General features: G+C 45.7%; 1 protein-coding gene across 2 annotated transcripts in view; it reads right to left on the bottom strand.

The window, feature by feature from the left end:
• Positions 1-7,575: 7,575 nt before the first annotated feature.
• Positions 7,576-22,633, bottom strand: part of Chst11 (carbohydrate sulfotransferase 11) — a 174,440-nt gene continuing 159,382 nt past the window's right edge. For both annotated transcript variants that reach the window (XM_090328544.1, XM_090328545.1), the window contains exon 3: positions 7,576-9,018. In XM_090328544.1, the coding sequence (XP_090184670.1) occupies positions 8,164-9,018 (855 nt within the window). In that variant the 3' untranslated portion in view covers positions 7,576-8,163. The remainder of the gene's footprint in view (positions 9,019-22,633) is intronic.

Genomic DNA, 22,633 nt, shown 5'->3' with positions numbered 1-22,633 from the left:
ACAATCCCTAAGTGTAAATAGTTTAAAAAAGTTAACCAATTCTACTCAGATTTCCAACAATCCTCAAGGAAATGTAAAAAGAGATATGGGTTAGTGTAAAACATTGAATAAGAAAGTGGAGTCACATACATGGCATATGCCTATGATGTCACTACTCAGGAGAAAGAGGTAGGACAATCACAGCTTGGGGCCAATCTGGCAAAGCATGAGATTTTATCTAGAAAACAAACTAAAAATTGAGTTTAGCTAAACTGGTAGGGTTCCTGCCTAGCAAATGTGGGGCCCTAGGTTCACTTCCCTGAACTTCAAGTAAAGAAGGAAGGAAGGAAGCTGGGGAGGGCGGCTCCCAGGAGGCTGAGATCTCTGAGAATCATGGTTCAAAGTCAGCCTAGGCACGGAAGTCATGAGACTCTTATCTCCAATTAACCACTAGAAAACCGGGAGTGTGGCTGTGGCTCAAGGGATAGGGTGGTAGCCTTGAGCTCAGGGATAGCACCAGGCCCCAAGTTCAAACCCCACGACTAACCCCCCCCCCAAATAGAAAAGAAGATTAAGCGAGGAAGGAAGGAAGGAAGAAAGGAAGGAAGGAAGGAAGGGAGGCAGGAAGGAAGAAAAGAAAAAAAAGAAGGGCACTAAGAGCAGATTTAATGCTCATAAATTTGGCTGAGGAGTGAACTAAAGTGGTGCATCTGCCATAAGAGAAATGAAGTGAATAGAGGTATTTGAGGATGGAGAGAGTGGGAGGTCTTCAGACCTCAGTTCTTTCTACCCTCAACACCTCAAATTGATGGAGCTCTGGGTCAGACTATTTTCTCAAACTGTACTTCTCCATAGAATTTCATTTAAACCAAGTACTGGGTGGTTTGTGCAAAGATGAAATAAAGGTTATTGCTTTGGCATGGAGAGCCTCTCAGTGAGGCGGAGGATATCTTTACTGTAAACTTAATCGAAACCAAATCACAAAGGCAAGCACTACAATACAAGAAAGATGGACAGGCCCTTGGAATCTTGTCAGGAATTCAATAAATTGAATAGAACAAGCAGACCCAGCATCATTGAGGGCCCTAGGGAAAAGGCCAGGGCTAATAGAAAGGATTAAAGATTAAACCGCTGACCTTGGAATGGCCATCTCAATGTGGCCGCTAGAAGAGAAGGACAGAATCCACTGAGGAGAGGTGCTCCCCTAGACACCTTCTGCTCAATATTTTGAACATTGTGGGTGGGGGCAGGGGAGGAGAACATTTTAAGGATAGGAAGAAAGGCAACAATGAAAGATACCAGCACAACACAAGATCAGTCTCCCATTTAAATTCAGAGAACAAAGTAGAATGGACAAAGCTATGAGAGTCTAGACTATCAATGTTCCCACAGACCATGCAAGGGGGATTGACCTTTAACTTGACCTTTTAACCCAAACCAGATTGACCTTTCTTTTAGGGAAAAAAAATCTACAAAAATAATTTGCCAACACTCTTTGGGGTTGGGAAAATGCAGGCTTGAATACACTGAAGCTTCTGGTACGGAAATTCAGTACAATTCTAGCAGCCTGGTTCACCAGGGACCAGAAATGTGTATGAACAGACCATAAATTATGAGAAACACAAGGTCTAACGTTGACTCTCAAAGAGAGCTTGGATTATGAGGTGAATTCACACACAGAGTCTCCAGGGAGCCTTCATAGTGCATCTCCATAATTGTTCTGAGGTGAATGCGCTAGGAGCGGGTCAGAACTAGACCTTAAAGGGTACTGTGAACACACAGACTGGCTTGTTCCATAGAATGAGGGGAAGTCCACATCTCCTATAACAACCATGAATAGAAAGAGAAAGCACACCACAGAAGGTATGAAAACGCACTTAGAAAGGGCTTTAAAAAGAATACAGGTGTGCCAATTCTATTTAGGTCAAAAGATGAAATTTTGGAGAAAGAGTAGCCACTGAGAATATTCAGAACAAAAAATTCTAACTCTCTATGGCTTTAAGAGATGTGCATGAAAGTGGAAAGTTAAATGTAAACTAAGAGGATAAAGCTATATAAAAGTTCTACATAAATGAAGAGGATGAAGCCACATAGAAAACACAACAGGTTGTTGATCCACTCATCAACTGAGGGACATCTGGGTTGGTTTCATATTTTTGCTATGGTAAATAGTGCTGCAATGAACATTGTTGTGCTGGTGGATTTACTATGTCCTTGTTTCTGGATAATTGGGTAAATGCCAAGTAGTGGAATTGCTGGGTCATAGGGGAGCTCTATGTTTAGTCTTTTGAGGAACTGCCATACTGCTTTCCATAGTGGTTGAATGAGTTTGCACTCCCACCAACAGTGTAGTAGGGATCACTCCTGGCCACATCCCCTCCAGCATCTGATCCTGGCCATTCTAACTGGAGTGAGGTGGAATCTTAGAGTTCTTTTGATTTGCATTTCTTTTATGACCAGAGATGTTGAGCATTTCTTCATGTGCTATAGGCCATTTTTGTTTCTTCTTCAGAGAAGACTCTCTTTAAGTCTTTGGCCCATCTTTTAATGGGATGGTTGTTACTTTGGAGATTAGTTTTGGATTGATTCAATTTTTTGAGCTGTTGATATATTTTAGATATGAGGCCTTTGTCTGTTGTATGGTTGATGAAGATTTTTTCCCACTCTGTAGGTTTCCTGATTAGTTTACTAGCTATGTCCTTTGCCATACAAAAGCTCTGCAGTTTAATGCAGTCCCACTTATCCAGCCTTTCTCTGATTTGTTGTGATGCTTGGTCCTTATTAAGGAAGTTTCGACCTATTTTTTAATTAAAATATTTTTGGAGATATAAAAACTTTTTTTTACCAGTCCGGGGGCTTGAAATTAGAGCTTGGACACTGTCCTTGGACTTTCTCAAAGCTAGCACTCTGCCACTTGAGCCAGAGTACCACTTCTGGCTTTTTCTATGAATGTGGTACTGAGGAATGGAACCCAGGGCTTCGTGCATGCTAGGCAAACACTCTACCACTAAGCCACATTCCCAGCCCCGTATTTAAAAAATTTTAAATTAGAACCCACCTGCAAAGGAGGGAAAGCTTATCTCCCTCAGTAGTATTCTCACGTTAAAATGCACATGTGCAGAACTTAGAATACATTGAGAATATACAACTTTGCATATGACTTCTTCTTTGGAAAAGTAGGAATGAATTATTTTTTAGAAATGAAGCTGTGATTGACTCTAGTTTTGAATGTGTGCTCTCCCTTCCCCCACCTCAGGAGAGATGTTCAGTCTTCCTGTGCTCAGAGCTTGGGCCCCAGTGGCAGTGTTGACGTAGTGAGACCTGTAAGAGGAGGAGCCTACTGGGTGGCATCAGATAGGAACTGACCTACCAGGGTGGGAAGTGCAAGTCTGAAGCTTCCCAGCTTCTAACACTTAGAGGTATGTCTTCTGTCCCATCAGAATCTGCTAACCTGTCTATTTTCTGCTTTTGATGTTATGTCACCAGACACTGAACCCCTGGGCGACCCCATTGCCTCATTTTTTTTCCACATGAGTGGTGGAATGACATCATGAGATTCTCATGAATCCCTCCACAAGACTTCACAGAAGAATGTGAAATGATTTAAAAAACAAAACAAATAACTTCCATTGATGCAATACACAAACTGCATTGGGTTTGTGCTGGACTTTACCATGACTGAGTTGGCCAACAGATGCCACATCTCCATCCTTTGTTGCACATGAGCAGGGCCCCCCACATGCCAGGAACACAGCCCACTCCATCCCTCCCCACTCCTACAGTCTTTTATTAATGAGCCACGAACAAACCATGCACAAAACTTTTTTTCCCTTCAATTTAATTGAAGTTACTTAGAAAAATAATCAGGCTTGAATGGCTTTTCCTGGAGGAAGGTTCATGAACATTTCACGCTTTTTGTTGGCAATGTGGAATTCAGCTTTCTTTAACAGTATAGTTAGAGATACAGGGAGCGGTTTCTACAACAGACTTCTACTGCATACAAATATGTAAAAAATGACACATTAAATGATACATCCATATGCCACATTGGGCATGCGCTGAAGAAGATATGGGCAAGACCTGTCTATACTTTACAAAGAGTAGCAGACTGCAATTCATCTATTAATGGCCAAGGGTCCAGCTGGTACTAGAAGGTTCTGCTGCCTGTTTATCTAGAGTTCAGTGGGTTGTAATGGGAAAACGGGTGCTGGTGGTGGGAACTAGGGGGAGCAATGGAGTCAGTCCTGCTGACAGTGATGGAGCTGGGCAAAGGCATGTGTGTGTGTGTGTGTGTGTGTGTGTGTGTGTGTGTGTGTGTAGAATAGGACTGGGCAGAGGAAGCAGCAGGATGGTTGGGAAAGCAAGCAGAGTCTTCTGCTCTTTCTGCAAACATTGTTTCAGTCCTGGCTCAAACCCTACCGGCTTAGTGTGGCAGGGACTCACAAACTTTGTTCTGGAGCTTTCTGCTGTCACAGCTTAGACCTATACTTCCGTGTCTCTGTTCCTAAAGCCTGGGTCATACTTAAGTCCCCAGTACCCACAGCCCTTCTGTGGACCCAACAGGAGGATACCATTCTTCTCAGACCAGCTGGGGAGGACAGGCTGGGGGTTGTGGAGTCCTGTGGTTGAGAATCTAGACTTTTCCAGTGGAAGGGCAGGGTCCTGGTTCCTTGACTGTACCTGGTTCTGGAAACAGCAGCAGCCAGATATTGGCCTGTACTTCCCTCAGCTAAGCATGGGAGATCAAAAGCATTTGCAAATTTTTTCCTTAAAACAAACAAACAAAAATATGAGCCATTACCTTTTGTTTTCCAGGCATGCCTCACTAATAGATTTTTTTTTTGACAAGGACATGGAATACTTTCTACCTCTGCAAAACAGATCAATTAAAAAATATGACATTAGAAAATACAACATGAACACAAAACAGAATATGAGGAGAAAAAGTCCCTTCAGAAATGAGTGGCTGCATCCATGCCCCGAAAGACAACTTTTCTCCCTGGAAGCCAGCAAAGAGTACACAGCATCCAGTGAGTCTGCACAATCTCTAAGTCAGGTGCAGAAATGCAAAGCACAGGCAGTGGGTGTAAATTTCCATTTGTAAACCAAACCAAACCGAGCAAGCAAGCAAACAAACAAAAAGCACAGAGCAAACACATCCAAACTATGAAACTGGAGAAGTACTCATTACATAAACATTTACTCTCACTGAGCAACCTTAACAGTATATGTGTGTGTGTGTATGTGTGTGTGTGTGTGTGTGTGTGTGTGTGTGTGTGTGTGTGTGTGTGTGTAGAGGAGAGGGCATTGTGTAACCTTATTTACCACCATACCCCCCTTTTCTCTCTCCCATTTATAGCTGAGACCTCCCTCCATCCACCTGGAATGGAATTGTTGTCTGGTGCAGAATCCAGGAGTAGAACCATTGTCACATAAAGTACCTGTATTCTATAAACTATATAGAGACCACAGTGTTAGTTTGGTTTTGCTTGCTTGTTTAGGGAGAAGGCCAGGGGCAGTTTTTACCCTTGGAAGATCTCCCATGTGCTAATTCACCCAAGCTAATGTCTCTTTTGGGACATCTAGTCTCCGGGGCGATGTGCAGAAGATCCTGTGCTGGTCAGGTAAATCCAAGAAACGCTGCCACAATGCTCTCGAGAATTCACAATGCACTTCATGCATCAAGGATCTGAAGAGTCCTGCAGAAAGGACTTTGTTTCGCAAGGCTACTTGATCACCAAACCTTTCATTTGTATCACACCACATGGATGTGCCCGAAAACCCGCGTTCTTAGGAAAGCGATGGGTCAGTTTCATTAGTGGAAGCTGGTTTCTGAGGACAGTGCCCCCTGTCTGGGAAAAAGAGTTCAGACTCTGAATTTTGGTTCTGATGCTGTTTGGTCAAACACATTGCATAACTCTATCTGTCTAGGGAATCATAGCTGTGCCTGTTGCAAAGTGGAGAGAGCATGGAAAAAGTACCTATGTGCTATAAATAGCTTCAGCTTGCCTCTCTCTGGCACACATTTTGCTCACATTAAGAAAATAATTTCCTAGGTGAGATGTTGCAGTTGCTGCTCAGGGAGCTTCCTGTGAACTTTGCAATACCATTTTCATAGTTTCTGTGAATAAATTATTCATTCTTTCATTTGTTTAGAATATCCTCACCCCTATACTACATACTGCATCAAAAACAAAACAAAACACAAAACTTACCCAATCCCACCCTCCCTAATCATTAGAACTATTATTATTATTTTTATTAATTATTACTATATACAGTATCTGCTACCCAATCACTCACTAGCTGTAAGAGGGATGCGGCTAAAATTTAAACCAAGAATCATCAGAAATGGCTGCAAAAGGGAAGTAGATTGGGATGTTCAAAAGAATGCAGGAAGTAGCAAGGTTCCCGTCTTCCAGTGAAGGTACATGAATTAAAATCACAGCTGTCATAGCTGTCCTAGCTGCTCATGCATAGCAGCAATGAGGGGCTGAAGGTCTCTTAGCCTCTGGAAGATATGGGAAAGTTTGCAGGTGTGTGTGTGTGTGTGTGTGTGTGTGTGTGTGTGTGTGTATCTTCCTCCTTGGCTTTCAGGAGGGGTGTAAATGCCAGACCATTAAAAAATCCCCAAATGTATGCATGCCACTCATTTTTTAATGTAGCAAGCAGTAGCTAATACTTCTGCATGAGAATGTAACTGTCGGATGTACGATGACAGCGTTTGACCATGTTCCTGCTCCCCTTCCCTCACCCAAGGCAGACCTCACTAATCAATCACAGCACAGTTCCACACTGTGCCTGGTGAAGCGCCTGTCGGATTTAAAAGAAACCACTACCTATATATTGCAACAGGCACACAAGAGGGAACATTTGTGCCATTTCTTGTGTTGGATAATGACCTTAGATTACTGACCATGTTGAAGGGACTGTCCAAGTATGAGGTTTTCGAATTTGGGCCAAAGAAATATGCACAGCTGTAGGGGTTATGGACCTTCTGGGGTTGCTCACAAATAGTCCCTCAAACTCAGGAATATCAGGGGCTTGCTCATTGTCGAGCTGGCTGCTCTGTGTCCACATAAAGCTGCTTAAGGGCCAAGACTACTGGCTTGCCCAATGCTCTATCTGCAGGGCCTATATAGTCAGGCCTAGAAAGGAGCAGATGCTCAATAAATACATGTCGACTACAAAGCTACAGTCATTTTACCTTCACCACAACTGGCACTGCCAGTTCATTTCCATACAAAAACCTATACTACCAGACTGCTAGTTCTCATGAAAAACCTGTTACAATTAGCTTTTTCCTTGGGGTGTAAAAAAAAAAAATCACATTTCTTTCGTGGAAGGAACTTCAGGGTCAATTGAGATTGGCTTGGAGTTAGTCCCTTGTGAAGATACCGCTCTCTTTTCTTGGCAGTACTGAGGGTTGAATTCAGGGGTCCAAGCCATGACCTAGCTGACCTAGTCCTTTAGTTTTTAGTTTGTTTTTTAAGGTGAGATCCCAGGCTTCTGCCTTGGAACAGCCTCAGACTGTGATCCTCCAGTGTCTACCTCTCACACAGCTGGGATTACAGGCATGTACCACGGGCCTAGCCCTAAGGGCAAAAACAATGTCTTTATTACTAGCAGAATTCCTGAAGGATGGCATTTATGCACATCACAAGGGTTGTCACTACACAACTCCATGAGAAGCTGGAGAACCGTCCTGTCTCCAAATGAGCTGTTACAAAGCAAACACCATAGATTTCTTCTGCAAAGACATAGCAGTCTGCTGCCACACACAAACACACAAAAAAAGAAATCTATACAGAAATCATGTTTAAATAACTATAAATAATATTAATTAGAATTTATGGAATGCATAATTCAGGAAATTCACCAGAACACAAGGAAATCTCTGAGACAGTGTTGCAGTATTCACTTCTAAAACAAACAAACAAACAAACAAGGACAATTGTCCTGTTCCCCTGCAAAGACAGCTGTCCTTCCCAACGAAGGTTTTTTTTTGTTATTTTTTTTTAAAAATAATTCTCACCAATGCTGCTAGCAGCATCTTCCCCGAGGAAACATTAATTTACAAAATAATCCCCATATCCTTATAATTCATTTGACAAATAAAAATCTTAAATTAAAAAGCAGGATTCTCTCCCTTCCCCCCAACCCCACTCCCTACCCTAGCCCCCTTTATTCCAATTTCAGGTAGCTTGGCACTGAATAATTGAACATTAAAAAATCGAGTTTGTAGACTTCGTACAGCTGTGTCTGGTGCTCGGAGCTGATGTTCTGGAAGAATTCTGTGGTCATCTCATCGGTAGTTCTCGTGGACTTTGCATAGGTGGGGAATTTCAGGTAGCTACTCACTCCTGCCAGCTGGAGGACATAATTGGAATCCTCTTCCAGGGTCTCATACTTGCCCACGAGGTCGTAGTGGATGTGGCAGGGGTGACAGAGGGAGTAGACCGTTTGCCAGTGCTCGTTGAAGGGCTCCTCCCGTTGGGTGTGGGGGTCAATGAGATAAGCCACGAACTCCTCGAACTTGACATCGGCCCCCTTGTGCAGGGCCTCCTGGGTGGCATTCTTCCGCTGGCGTTTGATGATCTTGGTGCCATAACGCTTATGGAAAGAGGTGTTGTATTTCTGGGTGAATTTGTTACGGTAGGCAGACACCAGGCGCTCGAAAGGCTCCCGGACAAATAAGAACTTCATGTAGCTTTTCAAGCGATGGTTGATCTCTGGAATGCTGTACTGATTCAGGGTCTTCAGGTTGGCAGAGATGTGGGCCTCGTTGGCAGGAATCTCCATGGGATCACTGTATTTGCCCCGCCCAGTGAGAACCATCATGAGACGTTTCCAGTTGGTGCATGCCACCTTGGGCACATAGCAGTAGATGAGCTCGTGGTCTTCATCCACCACCAAGTGCTTCAGGTCATTGGGGGTTAGGACTCGTCGCTTGCGGCTCATGGCGCTGTTGGCTCGGCACGTGTCTGTCACCTGGTCCCGCCTCATCTGGTGCAGGACTGCAGTGTTGGAGAGCTCCAGCTGCAGAGGGGACACAAGAAGAAGGAGAACTCAGCTCGTTTAGAACGTGTCAGTCATGGATCTAGCCACTGCTTGGTGTCTCTACGGGGACCAGGCACTCTGCTTTGCACTGTGAGGAGGAATGACGACCTGAGATGCTCATGAGGATGAGATGGGGATGGGGGAGGGGTCTGGGCAGGAAGGCGGCCACCAAGAGAGCCACAGGGAGCCACAGGGAAGATGTGTGGATCTTCTAAATGTGAAGGACAAAAGTCTCTGCAGAGTCTGACTAGTCCTGTAGTCCACTGGGCATGAGAAGCCTGAGGCCCCGCCTGCCTCTAGCCTGCCACCATCTTGGTTCCCAATATCTGGAGACTCAGAGGTCAGGGAACTCTATTACTGGCTTAGTACCTACTGTTTGATTTGCCTCTCTCAAATGCACACCATGGACCTTCTGCTCAATAGAAGAGGAAGGAATTGTGCATCCTGAAGCCATGAAGAAACCAGGGATACAGTGCTAAGCAGTTGCTGCTCTGGGGCTGCAGGTGATACAGTGGCTCGATTTATTTTTTTTTCCTGTCCCAAGGACATACACTTGCTCATACGTGAGATTGGTTTTCACCTTCTCCAACAAAGCTCTCTCAGCATTGTTCTTGCTTGCTCCTTGCTCTTCCTGGGAAAGCAATCATTCACTCATTTCTGTTTGCCCAGGCATTCCTCGGGCTAGGGTTCTACTGAGGATCTCCCCTATTTGTCCCAGTGGGATGCAAAGTTGACCATACTTCAAGGCCCAATGCTTCCATGCCACACAGCAGGGAAATCATTTCTTCCACTACCCAGCCACAACACTGAGTAGCCGTATAATGCAACCTTTACTCAAACTGTGCTTTGAATGCTGAGCTTCTGTGGCCACTGGGCCCTAGGGCCTCACTGCCTCTTCAGCCAGATTGTGGGTGACCTTGAGAATACAAAAGAGTCTGTCTAACTAACTGAACAGCCAAGTCAGTGGACTCCAAAGCCCAAGGGGACCCAGAAAGCTGGCCCAGCACTTCCAGCTGAGAAACATAGACTGCTCTGACTCTTTCCCTGCCATGCATAGGGCACCTGAGATGGGCCTACATTAGCAACTCTGGTGAGTTCCCTGGATACCTGGAGGATGTCTTGCTGGCACTGTGCCTGTGTGCCAGAGAAAGAGACACTGTTAGGCAGATAGTGATTTAAAAAAAAATGAGCCTCTCAAGGCAGATAACATGTGTTCCATCATGGCATTTCTTGTTCTCATAATGTCTCGAGTTCTTGTTCAAATACTCTTCCCATAATGACTTGGGGTGCCTGCCCAACCAATGGACAGAGCCAGGGCAGTTCATGCACAAGCCATCTAACAATCAGCACGAAGCCAAAGGGAGGAGATATGGGAGGATCTTGGTACTATAAAACTACCCTCTAAGAGGTCTCCATTGGACTCCTCTTTGGGCCCCTGTCTGGGCTGAGAATTTCACCATTTTCTTTTTTTAAATTTATTATTGTTGAGGTAATGTATAGAAGGATTACAGTTACGTTTGTCAGGTAGTTGGTGCATTACTTCTCACACATTGATACCCCTTTCTCATGGTTTTTTATCCCCACTTTCCTCTCCCCATCCCCTCCCAATTTTTTTGTTTCCCCCCTTCCCTTTCCTATTTCAAATAAACAAATGTATATGCAATATACCAGGTAACAAAGTCAGATACAGTAACAATAAAAAGGGCAACAAAGGAGAAGAGAAATAACATAGTACATTAAGAACAACAATCACAAAGATAAACCTCTTGTTTCCATATCCTAGAGTTCATTTCATTTAGTCTCATCCTATGTGACCTTATGTACCTAGGTTTTACGCCATTGTAATTCTCTGCTAGGAGAATCCTAGATGTGTACTAATTATGACAAATGAGGGAAACCACTGAGCCTATGTTCCTTGGGTCTGGTTTCCATTTCCTTCCAAATGAGGCAGTGTCATTCTTTCTGATGACAGCATAGAATTTCATTTTGTATAAGTGCCACATTTTCTTGATCCAATCAAGGGGCATCTGGGTTAGTTCCATATATTAGCTATGGTAAATAGTGCTGCAATAAACATCGTTGTGCTAGTGGTTTTAGTATGTCCTTGTTTCTGGACATTTGGGTAAATGCCAAGAAGTGGAATTGCTGGGTCATAGGGGAGCTCTATGTTTAGTCTTTTGAGGAATCTCCATACTGCTTTCCATGGTGGTTGAACGAGTTTACACTCCTACCAACAGTGTAGTAGGGATCCCTCCTGGCCACATCCCCATCAGCATCTATTGTTATTAGATTTCTTGATCATGGCCACTCTAATGGAGTGAGGTGGCATCTCAAAGTTGTTTTGATTTGCATGAGACTTTCATCATTTTCTTTCCTGACTTTCCTTTTCTTTCAAATAAATTTTCTCTGTTTATCTCAAACACTCTCTTGCCCTTTAATTCTTTAATGGGCAGAGAAAATGAATTTGATTCCTCCCCCCCCCCCCTCGGGAGCTTTAGAGCTCCATGTCTGCCTCCTCTCACAGGCTCCAGGACAGTGATGATAGTGATGATGGAGATGGCGACCATGGTAACAGCACACTGCATGACTAAGGAGCCGCTCTGTGCAAGATTCCTCCTCAGGTGACTTCAATGCACCGGCCCAGCCCTTCTAGCAACAACACTGTGAGCCAGACGCTGTCTCCAGTAGATGCTGCAACCCCAGGAGAGGAAGCCAACTATAGCCAAGGTGCTTGGTAAAGCCTTGTGTGCCCAGCACAGACAGTCTTATTATGGGCCTCACAAATAACTGACTGGATCTAAAGGGAGGTGTGTGTGAATCATGCAGATCTTCTTCATAGTTCAGCTTCAGATGTGGGCTGGCTGGGCCTGCCTGCCACTAGTACACAGTGGAGGAGGTGATGGAAAATTCTAGAGCCTGTGAGGAAGTCCCACAGTCCTTCTCTCTTTTTTCATCCAGGCAGTGCTGCTCCTGAGACCGTCCTACTCTGAGAAAGCCCTACTCAGCCTCCTGGAAGACTGAGACAACCCCACTGATGGCCAGCCACCCAATGACTTCAGCTTTGGAAATGATCTAATACAGGACTAGGCTGGTTGCCTAGGGTTGATGGGGTAGGTAGTCCACTTTTGCTGTCTGAAGCCACTAAGTTCAGCCTGGTGTGTTATCCAATAATAGCTATCTGAACATGGCTTGCTGAGAAGAGTGGCTGGGAGGAGGCGTTGAATGTTGGCCAAACAACGAGCAAAGATGCCACAGGCAGGTCAAGTGTTCCTAACCTGAAAATCTGAAATGTGCCCAAATCTGGATTAAAAACAACAACAACAGGAAAAGTGAAGTGCTGGAGATTGAGCTACGCCTCTAGCCTCAAATCTGAACATTTCTGAGGACCAACATGGCGCCTCAGTAGAAAATTCCACATTTTCCTATGCCAATGCAAAAATCAGGAGCCTCTGAACTAGGGCTATATGGATGAGGTGTGCATGATAGAAATGAATTGGATATTTAAATTTGAATCCATCCCTAAGATACCTATTTAACTATGGATATGCAACAATCCCCAAATCCAAAAGTGCAAGAAATGTGAAACATTTCTGGTCCCAAGCATTTCAGATAATGTTTCCTCAATCTATACATTTTTTTTGCCAGTCCTGGGCTTGAGCTCAGGGCCTAAGCACTGGCCTTGGACTTTCTCAAGGCTAGAGCTCTAGCACTTGAGCCTCAGCACCATTCCGGCTTTTTTGTACAGGAATCGAACCTGGGCCTTTGTGCACGCTAGGCAAGCACTCTACCACTAGGCCAAACTCCCTGCCCCCAACCTATACGTTTTTAATTTCTACTTGGTAAAGCCATTTGTCCCAGGAAGTTCTCCAGGAATAATTGACAAGTTATTGACCATTAATTACTCACAGGCCAAGTGACAGCAGTCAGTAAAGTTTATCCTCACTAGAAGGGTAGAGCATTAATCTTGCAGGTGCAGATTTGGTACTGTGACCCAAATGTGGGGCTTGGATCTCTCTGAGCCTCAGTTTCCCTGTCTGAGCTGGAGTCAAGGTTCAAGGGAGGGGCCTGTGTGGGAATATTCTTTCTCTCTTCTACCCCCAGCTCTGGTTGCCTAGTTTAAAGAAAGAGGTCAGTTAAGTGCAGAGCTGGGGCCACCTCTCATGTTGGACATGATCCAATTTGCTGCATGCTTTCTGCTCAGAATCCCACAGAAAAATCTTCTAGAATACTCTTCTTCAAAACATAGTTCCTTGCTTTAGACTTTGCCACTAAGGCTCAATGCCCAATTTCCTTGAGTACCCCACTCCACAGCATGTGTATGCCAAGAAATGCAGAAAACAAGCTGCAGAATTCCCCGATTTTCCTTCATGCACAATATCTAGCAAGGACGCTAATAAAATATAACATCGATTGTGTGAGTATTCACTGTATGCCAGCTATGATCCTAATGTTTATATTGATTAACTTATTTAATGTAATCAATAATCCAGGGGGAAAGTATTGTTATCATCTGTTCTACTTAAAAAAAATAGTACTAGGCAGAGGGTTTGAAATGAGGGCTGTGTGCTTTCTATAAACCATCCCTTCAGTCCTTTTGCTTTTAGTGTGGTTTCTAGATTGACACCATCTCACTAACTTTTCCCTGGCTCAGCTTGGACCATAATTCCCCACCTCTAAGTCCTTCATAGCTGGGATTACAGGTGTGTACCACCCGAGCTGACACATAATCTTTGTTTTATAACTGAGGTGCTACCAGATGCACCAACCCATGAAGAAAAGAGGGACTGATTTACAGAGCACTTGGTTGTTTCTTGTCTTACTCCAAAGGCTCCTTCCAACATTGGTAAGCCCGTGCTGTTGTCAGCAAACCAATCCATACAACTAAACCGGACCTGGGACTCTGGAGCTCATACTGGGCACAACATATGGTATACAGGGTTCTTCTTGCCACATGCCAGCACATGAAATGTTAGGGTTGCCTTTTCACAGCTCTACTCCAGTGCCCGCAAAGTGCCAGCCTCATAATATATGCTCAAAAAGTACTGACTCAGAGAATGAAGGGATTAGCTGATAATCGGTATAAGAAGGTTGGCAGTAAGTCTGCAAGTCCTAGCTTAAATAGCTAATGGAGCTTCCCGGTAATCCAGCGATATCAGCAAGCTCTTCAATAGAGGCCATGCTGGGACAGCATCCCCCCCCCCCAAATTCATGTCCACAGAGAGTCTCAGAATGTGATCTTAGTTGTAGAATGTTGGTGTAGAGTCACTTGGTTCAGATGACGTCACACTGGATCAAAACAGAGTGGAGCCCGGCAAGGCCCTGGGCTTGATCCCCAGTACTTTGTTGTCACAAAGATCCCAGATAGCCACGTCACAGACATATGTGGGGACGAATGACCAGGGAAGGCAGAGGTGGCAGTTGGAGTGGTGTTTCTACAAGCCAAGAAATGCCTGGGTTACTGACAGCCACTGGAAGCTAGAAAAGAACTACAGAGAATCTGGTCTGGAGCCTCCAGAGAATATAGATTGACCGAAATTGTAATTTCAGAACTTTGAGAGAGAATGAATGTCTGTTGCTTTAAGCCACTTGATTTATTACTGTACCATGAGAAAGGAATCAAAGTCGAGCATTCACTCAATAACCCAATGCAAGTTGACACTGAAATACAAATGGGTAAAAGAAGGTAATGCTACAGAAAGGAGCATTTTACACAGAAAAATAAGAAAATGGGGCTGGAGTAGGCAAATAAAGGATAAAATCTGACATCAGGAGAGCTAAGCTTGACCTTGAGCAAGAGCCATAACCTTCTACGCCTCAGTTTCCTTATTTGGAAAACAGAGACAAGTATTACAGACCTCCAGGGAGGGGCGGGGTGTGATATACTCAGATGGAGTCTGACCAATCTAAGCAAGTCTAGCACAGGACGCAGGTAGGGAAGGACATAAGAAAGTGCTTAATACAAGTTCAGGTGGGGCGGGGTGGGGGTGGGGGGAGTAACCAGAACAGGCGGTAAGGGGTCTCAAAGGCAAACTTCACCAGCAGCTCTAATTTTACAGTCAACCCTGGGTCCCTGAGTTCAATGACTATTCTGACTAGGAAAACAGAGACTGACAGCTTCACAGGAGAATCCAGGACTTCTTGGGTTATTATGTGAAGCCATCAAAAAAAAAAAATTCCTGAATGGTAGCTGGGCCCCACTAGCTCATGCCTGTATTTCTAGCTACTCAGGAGACTGAGGCCTAAGGAACTCGGTTTGAAGCAATCCTCAGAAAAATCCTCAGAAAGGAAAGCCTATGTATGCCCAAACAGCTGTAAGTGCAGTTGTAGCTCAAGTGGTAGAGTGCTAGCATTGAACAAAAAACCAGAAGGACAGCGGTATGATTTTCTCACAGGCTGGCTAGCTCTAGATGTTGATAACATTTCAGATCCTCAAACAAGTCACCCAAAGGGGCTTGTTGCAACCATTGCTTATACTTCAACCTAAACTTGATGACTAAGCAGGCCAAGGGCAGGGCCCAAGAATCTGCATTTCTGGCAAGTTCTAAAGTATGTTAAAACCACCCAAACTTGCATTGCCCAGAGCTGTGAGCTCTGGAGTCTCAATTCCAAGACCCAGGTGCTAACCAGGCCCAGTTCTACCTCTGTCCTTGGCCTAGGAAGGCTACCTTTCTAGCAATCTCTGCATGGGATCATGCCTCTTGACCCACACTCCTGATGCCCTCCTCAGGGGACTAAGACCCCCTTGTTGTTGTTTTTAAAGGTGATGTATAGTGGAGTTACAGTTACATAAAGTGCATTTCTTCTTGGTGCCACCCCTTTCCCTTCTCTTTCCCAGTTTTTCCCTGCAGCCCCCACATTGTAGAATTCATTTTCAATGTAGTGTCTAGTAAGTATCACTGCTGCATTTGTTCACCCTTCATTTGTTCACCATTTCTGTGCCACCCTTACCTCCCTAAAGATAGATAAATGAAGAAATAAAACAAAAACAGCAACAGAGGGGGGGGGAAAACCCCTCTTGTTTCAATTTTCTGGAGTTTATTTCGATGAATATTATTTTCTATGGTCAGATGCACAGAGTTATTGTGTTTTATGTGATCCTCTCCTAAGAATATTCTCCTTTGAAGACCTCTTAATTTTAGTCAGTCACCTACAGTCATTCCCACTCCAGTCCTGGAGGTTAAGAATCACAGTTTATGCTGCGTGAAAATGACTATCATCTAACGTCCATCAATCACTGCTATTCATAATGACAGACCTGGAGCCCCGCTTCCCCATCTGCTGCCTTGAGGCTCCAGCCTCCAGTTCTTTCATCATCTCAAAGTATAAATTAGGTCTGGGGAAAGCTGGTTTGAGGAATCCCAAAACATGGCCCCCAGGGGCTCTGGGCTGTATTCCGTGTTCTCTTTTCAACGTCTATTTTTAATGTGAACATTTTAAAAGGCAACTATAATTAGTGTAAGTACCAAATTTAGGGATTGTTTGAAAAAAAGTCTTCAAAAATTTTTTTTTACTGTGTTTCATCTTTAGAGGAAAGAAGGTTGGCTGCTCTTAAATTAAAACATGTTCTGTGAAGCAAGACCTAAACTATTGCTGCCCACTTCACTGCCTGGGCGGTGGAGAAAGGGAAATCTGGAAGTTTCCAGTGACTGGGATATCCACATGCAACTATGAGCTTGCGATGGTCCTCTGTGTTTTTTTTCCACATGAAAATTTGTCCATAGACTCCCTATCCCCCGCCTTTTTTTCTGATATCCCCTGGGTTTAGAGTTGGGCTAAGGAAGGGAACTCGAGGAGTCAACTTTCTCTGATTCTGTAACATCACTTCTGGCTGGCATAATTCCTAAGCTGTAAGGTCAGGGGCTAGTCGGGAGCAGGCTCTGAAATAAACCAGCCATGGACTGAGGACTCCATGCCTGCCCCACCATCTCCTCGTCCACTTCAAGGTGAGCCATCAAATGCAGTTCCAATTTAGGATTGAAGAAACTGAAGCATGGGGGAAGAACTACCTTGTTTAGGAACTGAGACTGGAGTTCAAATCCAGCCAGATTGTACTCTGAGACCTAGCCTTAGGTAGCCTCTTGGAGTCTCCACACCCAGCTAGGGGTTTTCACCTCTGGAGCAGTCCCTGGAGCTAAACGTCAACCTGGAAGTACACTGGGATGGTAGAAGCATGAGGTACCCCCGAGACCTAAGTCCCACTCCAGAAACCCTATGTAAATCCTCCCCCCAAGGCCAGCTCTCCCGAGATTCCCAGGCTACCCAGATGGGAACCATAGCTTTGGAGCAGTGGGAGCCAGTGGCTGGAAATTAAAGTGGGTGTCTGGACAGAGCAGGGACCTGTGTGTCTTTGGCCGTCTCACTGGATGGCTCCCCTGGCACATGAGGATAGGAGGATTGTAAAGAGGTGGCTTCTCAGAGCTCCTCTTGTCCCCTACCTAGTACCCCTTGCTCAGTTAAAGGATCCCGTGGGCAGCTGCAAAAGGAAAATGAGATGGAAGCTGTCAGGCTGTGGGCATCCCAAGTGCAGTGAGGAGTGCTTGTCACTAGTGTGGGTATGCAGAAAGCAGCAGGCCCTCAGCTCTCCTGTCCCATCTCAACCTGGACTGCTCATGTCTTGTCAGAATGGGAACTCTGAGAGGGCAGGATCTGTCCATTTGGTCTGCTACACCATTCCCAGAACCTTCGACGTAGAAGACACTTAAAGGTTTATTGAATGAATGCACATGAGAGTGAATGAATGAGTGAATGCATACATGCAGGAGTAAATGGATGCAAAGGAGTGAATGAATGTACACAGGAATGAATGCATACAGAAATGGATCAATGCACACAGGAATGAATCCATGCATACAGGAGTGAATGAGTGTATGCACACAGGAGTAACTGAATGCCCACAGAAATGAATACATGAATAAACAAATACAATGGCAGCACAAAGAAGTGAATGTACATGTGCATATAGGAGTGAGTGAATTATACAGAAGTGAATGAATGCATGAATACATGCATGTAGGAGTGAATAAATGCATGCACACAGGAGAAAGTGAATACACACAGACATAATGCATGCACAAATAAGTGGATGAATGAATGAATGCATGCAGGAGTGAATGATGTAAGGCTGTGGTGATTGCACAGGCCCCTCAGGGCTGACAAAGCTGCACAGGTTCTCTAGTACCTATACCTCCTGCCATCCCTTATTTCCCATGAATATTTCTGGCCTAGTACCTGCAGCTGCATCTCTGCCTCTCTCTGCCTCTCAGCACTGCCCAGAGGTGGTGGCTAAGAGATATGCAGCTAGAGCTCTGGGCCTTGGTAGGAATAGCCTAGGATATTGGTGCTTTCCACACAGCTGGTGACCAGGAAACAGGAGGTGAGGTGAAAATCAGACTGGAGGGTGAGCGGGCCTAGGGATGCCTGGGGAGGGCTTAATGGGAAGCTGTGCTTTCCAGGTGCGGCTGGAAAGACCCAATTTCCATCTCAGACTGGCTGCTAGGCTTCCTGAGGTCTGGCCAGAGTAGGGAGGGCACAGGAATAGGAAGGAGCTACTGCCAGGCTGGACTTGCTTCTGATGAATGGGGGCCTGGAACAGGGACAATGGGGAAGAAGAGACATGGCTCTCACACCGCTTAGGGGGCTGACTCCGTGGGAATCAGAGGTCGAGGCGGGGGCGGCGGGCTGTGCACCTGCTGCCCGAGGCTTTGGAGCTCTCGGAAGTCCAGGCTGGCAGGAGAGAGGGAGAAGGGCTTATCCTCAGCCAAGAGGCTAGCAGCCACTCACCTAGGGAGCCCTGGGGAGGGGTATGGAGCCAGTTTCTATCTTCCGGGTTCTCTTTCTGGCCTCTCCTTTAATCAACTGGCCTGGTTGATTCTCTTCTTGACTCTTCCAAGACTCACTAGCATATTCTATGAAATATTTTCCCTAAGCTGGACACTGGTGGTCATGAAGCTGAGGCTAACGACCAAGATTCAAAACCAATTGGAGCAGGAAAGCTCATGAGCCTCTTCTTTCCAGGAAGCTGCACAGGCAAGCTTCCTGGAAGGCCTTGCTACTCAGGAGGCTGAGAGATCTGAGGACTGATGTTTGAGGCCAACCTAAGCAGAAAGCTCTGTGAGACCCTTATCCCCAAAAGAAAGAAAGAAAGAAAAAAACAGAAGTAGAGATGTGGCTCAAGTGATAGAGCACCAACCTTGAGTTAAAAAAGCCAAGCATCACCAGCACCGTGGCTCACACCTGTAATCCTAGCTACCCAGGAGGCTGTGATCTGAGGATCAAGTTTCAAAGCCAGTCTGGGCACAAAAGGACCCGAGACTCCAATTAACCTCTAGAAAACAAGAAGTGAGGCTTGGCTTAAGGGTAGGGCAATAGCCTTGAGCTGAAGAGCTCAGGGATGGCTTCCAGTCCAAGTTCAAGCCCCATGATCCCCCCCCCCCCACACACACAAAAGCCAAGCAAAAGCCCCCAGGCCCTGAAATCAAGCCCTAGTACTGGCACAAATGCGTGTGCACGCACTTGCACACACGCAAAGTAAGGGTTGGGTGAGCTGGGTCTCCTGACACCCCTCAGAGAAAGTCTGAGTCCAGGAGGCTGAGTGCTTGGGTGTTGACCGTGGTAATCCTGACTCTAGGTCTGCCTGACCTCTGTTCCACTTGGAGAAGTGCTGACTCAGCATTCTTTCTACAAATGGGAGCTAGCACCAAAAACATCTGTCTTCCGTGCAAAGCTCCCGGCTCATGATAATTCGGTGTCTTGCGGACAGAAGGAAACCAACAGGCATAGCTGACAGCACCTTGCCTTGACAGCTGTTAATGCAAACTGGAGGTCCAGGGAGCAATAAAATATAGCTGTATAAAGATCAGCTATTAAGATGTATTAGCAGACTGTCAAGTATGCATGGAACTGCGGAGCATTAGAACTGTGAAATGAGAGGCGCCCAGAAGAGCAAATGGGTCTCTTAAGAGTGCAGTGTGTTTCAATGGCATCTTATTTCCTCCACTGTCCAAAAAGTTCACGTGAGCTGCACTCTGGGGTTTGCATTTCTATGGTGATGTTCCCTGGTCGAGGGAAGGGTAGGCTTTTGCTAAGTGGACCCAGCTCTGCAGATGGACCCCCTAAACCCTCGTGTTCCCTGCCAGGGGGATATTCCACTCTTCCCCCTTCAAAGGTCACCAAGAAACCCAGGCAGAAGGAGAGGAAGTGCTTGGGATTGCATGTAACCCAGTATTCGCAGGACTCAGAAAAAGATGTGGTGTGTCTTCTCAGCACTAAGATGTTTAAATTGGTCTTGGTCTGTTTTTCCTCTTTCAAGACAGATGGTCCTTTTGCAATCCTGGTGACAGCGTAACAACAGAAAGGCCATCATGTGGCGTTACAGGACCCAGGACATGTGAAACTCACCAACCATGCACCCGGGCTGCTTCTGAGATCACAACGGGGGACATATAGACCTAACTGCCACGCATGATGCCACAGATGTAAGCATGGGACCCGAAAATGAGCAAGACCCCCTCCCCCCAGTTCAGGACATCTTGGGTATGAAGACGCTGCCATCCATGGAGCTTTCAAGGGACCTTCAATGGTTCATGGAGTGCAGAGGTGCAGAGGTGCAGAATTAGGAATGCATTTGCTTCCATCTATGGCCATCTTGTGATTTGTCACATAGCAGAATTAAGGCCCAGAGATGGATGTCCTCTTACATGCTCCTGGGAACCAGCAGCACAAGGGATTTTCTCATTCCATCCTCTGTACAGCCTGGTTGAGGATGGAGTCCAGGCCAGAGCTCAGGTGGGTCAGACAGGGGCAGCTGCTGACTCTGTGTGCCCAGAAAATATCCTTTTATCTTCCACCTACTAAGGGGAGCATGTGAATTCATGGTCGATAAGAACTCTGGAACCCAAAGGGAGCAAGTGACCTATTTTATTACCCAGAAGAGAGAACACGGGCCAGGCCTCACTCAGCTGACCTCATTAAGGAAAGTAAATCAAGAACATTGGCACATCTCAACAGCTTCCTTATTTTTGTTTTTGGTCTTAAAGGACAGTGACCCTTGCTTGTGTTACTGAGGAAACCAGTGTCAGGATTTTATTTTTAAGAATATCAGTGTTTTTCCTTGGTCCTACGAAATAAATGCTGTATATACACCGAGTCTTTCAATGGAAGACGAAGGGCTTGCCCTGCCTATGAACTGGCCAGATACAAACTGAAGTCAAGATTCTTGAGGCAGGTAGACCCATCTTGACAAGAACTCAGTGGCCTCTTCTGGGAAGTGGTGGGGTGGGGGGCGGGGGGGGGGAGAAGGGGCACACAGGTGGGGCTGACAACAGCTCATACAGCTGCTGTGAGGTTTGAAGGGGGTAAGGTCTGAAAAGCACTTAGTATGTAATGGACATACAGCTCATTCTGTTTTTTGTGTCTCTTACATTAGTGATATAGGTCTTAGGGGCAGCGGGGGAGGGGGTGGAGGACAAAACACAGACTCCTTAGGTAGCCAGCTACGGCTAGCTTAAGATCTGGACCTAGCTCCAACTACTTCCTGGCTTCCAGTTTGGGGTAAGTTATTTATCAACCTGGGCCTCTGTATTTCCCTCTGTCAACTGGATGAGGCGTTAGAAAAGATCTGACCCTGGAGACAGGGTTAGAACAGATCTAAGCTCCTATCTTAGATGTAATGCAGTGATATCTGACTGTGTTTCCTGGGCCCTGGGGGTACCTGGCCTAGAGAAGTCACAGTATCTTCGGGTCATGTAAAGGTAAGGAAGGTCCCCACATTCTCCTTCCCTGCTCAGCCTGTGTCCTAAGGTGCTGGTACGTTAGGACTAGATGACATCACTTGTACTCTCATTTTCCCTGGCTGAAAAGTGATGGGTTAGCAAGCTTAGGGTGGACAATACAGAATGGCCAGGTTCTGTGCATGCCTACAACAGGCCTCTGCTACAAGGTCCTGCCATCCACAGTGCCCACCTACCCCTCCATGGCCTAGATTTGTCCATCCTAGCCCCAGCCCAAGCCTCCATGTCAGGACTGACATGGCCCCAGCTGACTCCCTGCTAAGTCAGCAGGCTCTGGGCAAAGGCCCAAAGGGAGCCAGTTCCAGGCAAGATGAAGTTTCAGGAAAGAGTACACATGCAAACAGCAGACACAAACTTTTTACTGCGATGTGGCAGCTGCAGTGTACCCACCACAACCCAGGCATTACAATTGCTCTGGTGAAGCTCAGAGAGAAGGGGTGGGAGGCCCAAGATCCCCAGATCCAGCAGGTGGAAGCTGAGAGGCTGAGCCTCTATTTCCTCATCTGTAAAATGGGCCGAACAGAACCCATCTGGAGGTGTCTGTGGAGATCAGGACAGTGAAGCACGCTTGGCATGGAAGCGGTCACATAATGGGTACTTAGAAGAAGAAATAAATGCTTTTGCCCCATGATTTAACTTAAGTGGGAGCAAAACTATGTATCTCTCTTCTTTGTCTTTAGAAAGTCAGGCTTCTGCACTTAGGTTCAGTCAAGTAGTGTCTGTCTAAAAGACAGTGGCCTAACCCATCTCATGCCCCTTCATGGCTGAAGGCACCCTATGTTACTGAAACATTTCAGGGCCAACGT

Source organism: Megascapheus bottae, chromosome 2 (assembly GCF_031878675.1).
Source record: "Megascapheus bottae isolate mThoBot1 chromosome 2, mThoBot2.hap1, whole genome shotgun sequence".
NCBI classification, from domain to species: Eukaryota; Metazoa; Chordata; class Mammalia; order Rodentia; family Geomyidae; genus Megascapheus; species Megascapheus bottae.
The sequence above is the reverse complement of the archived record's forward strand: the minus strand, read 5'-3'. Positions and strand labels throughout refer to the sequence as shown.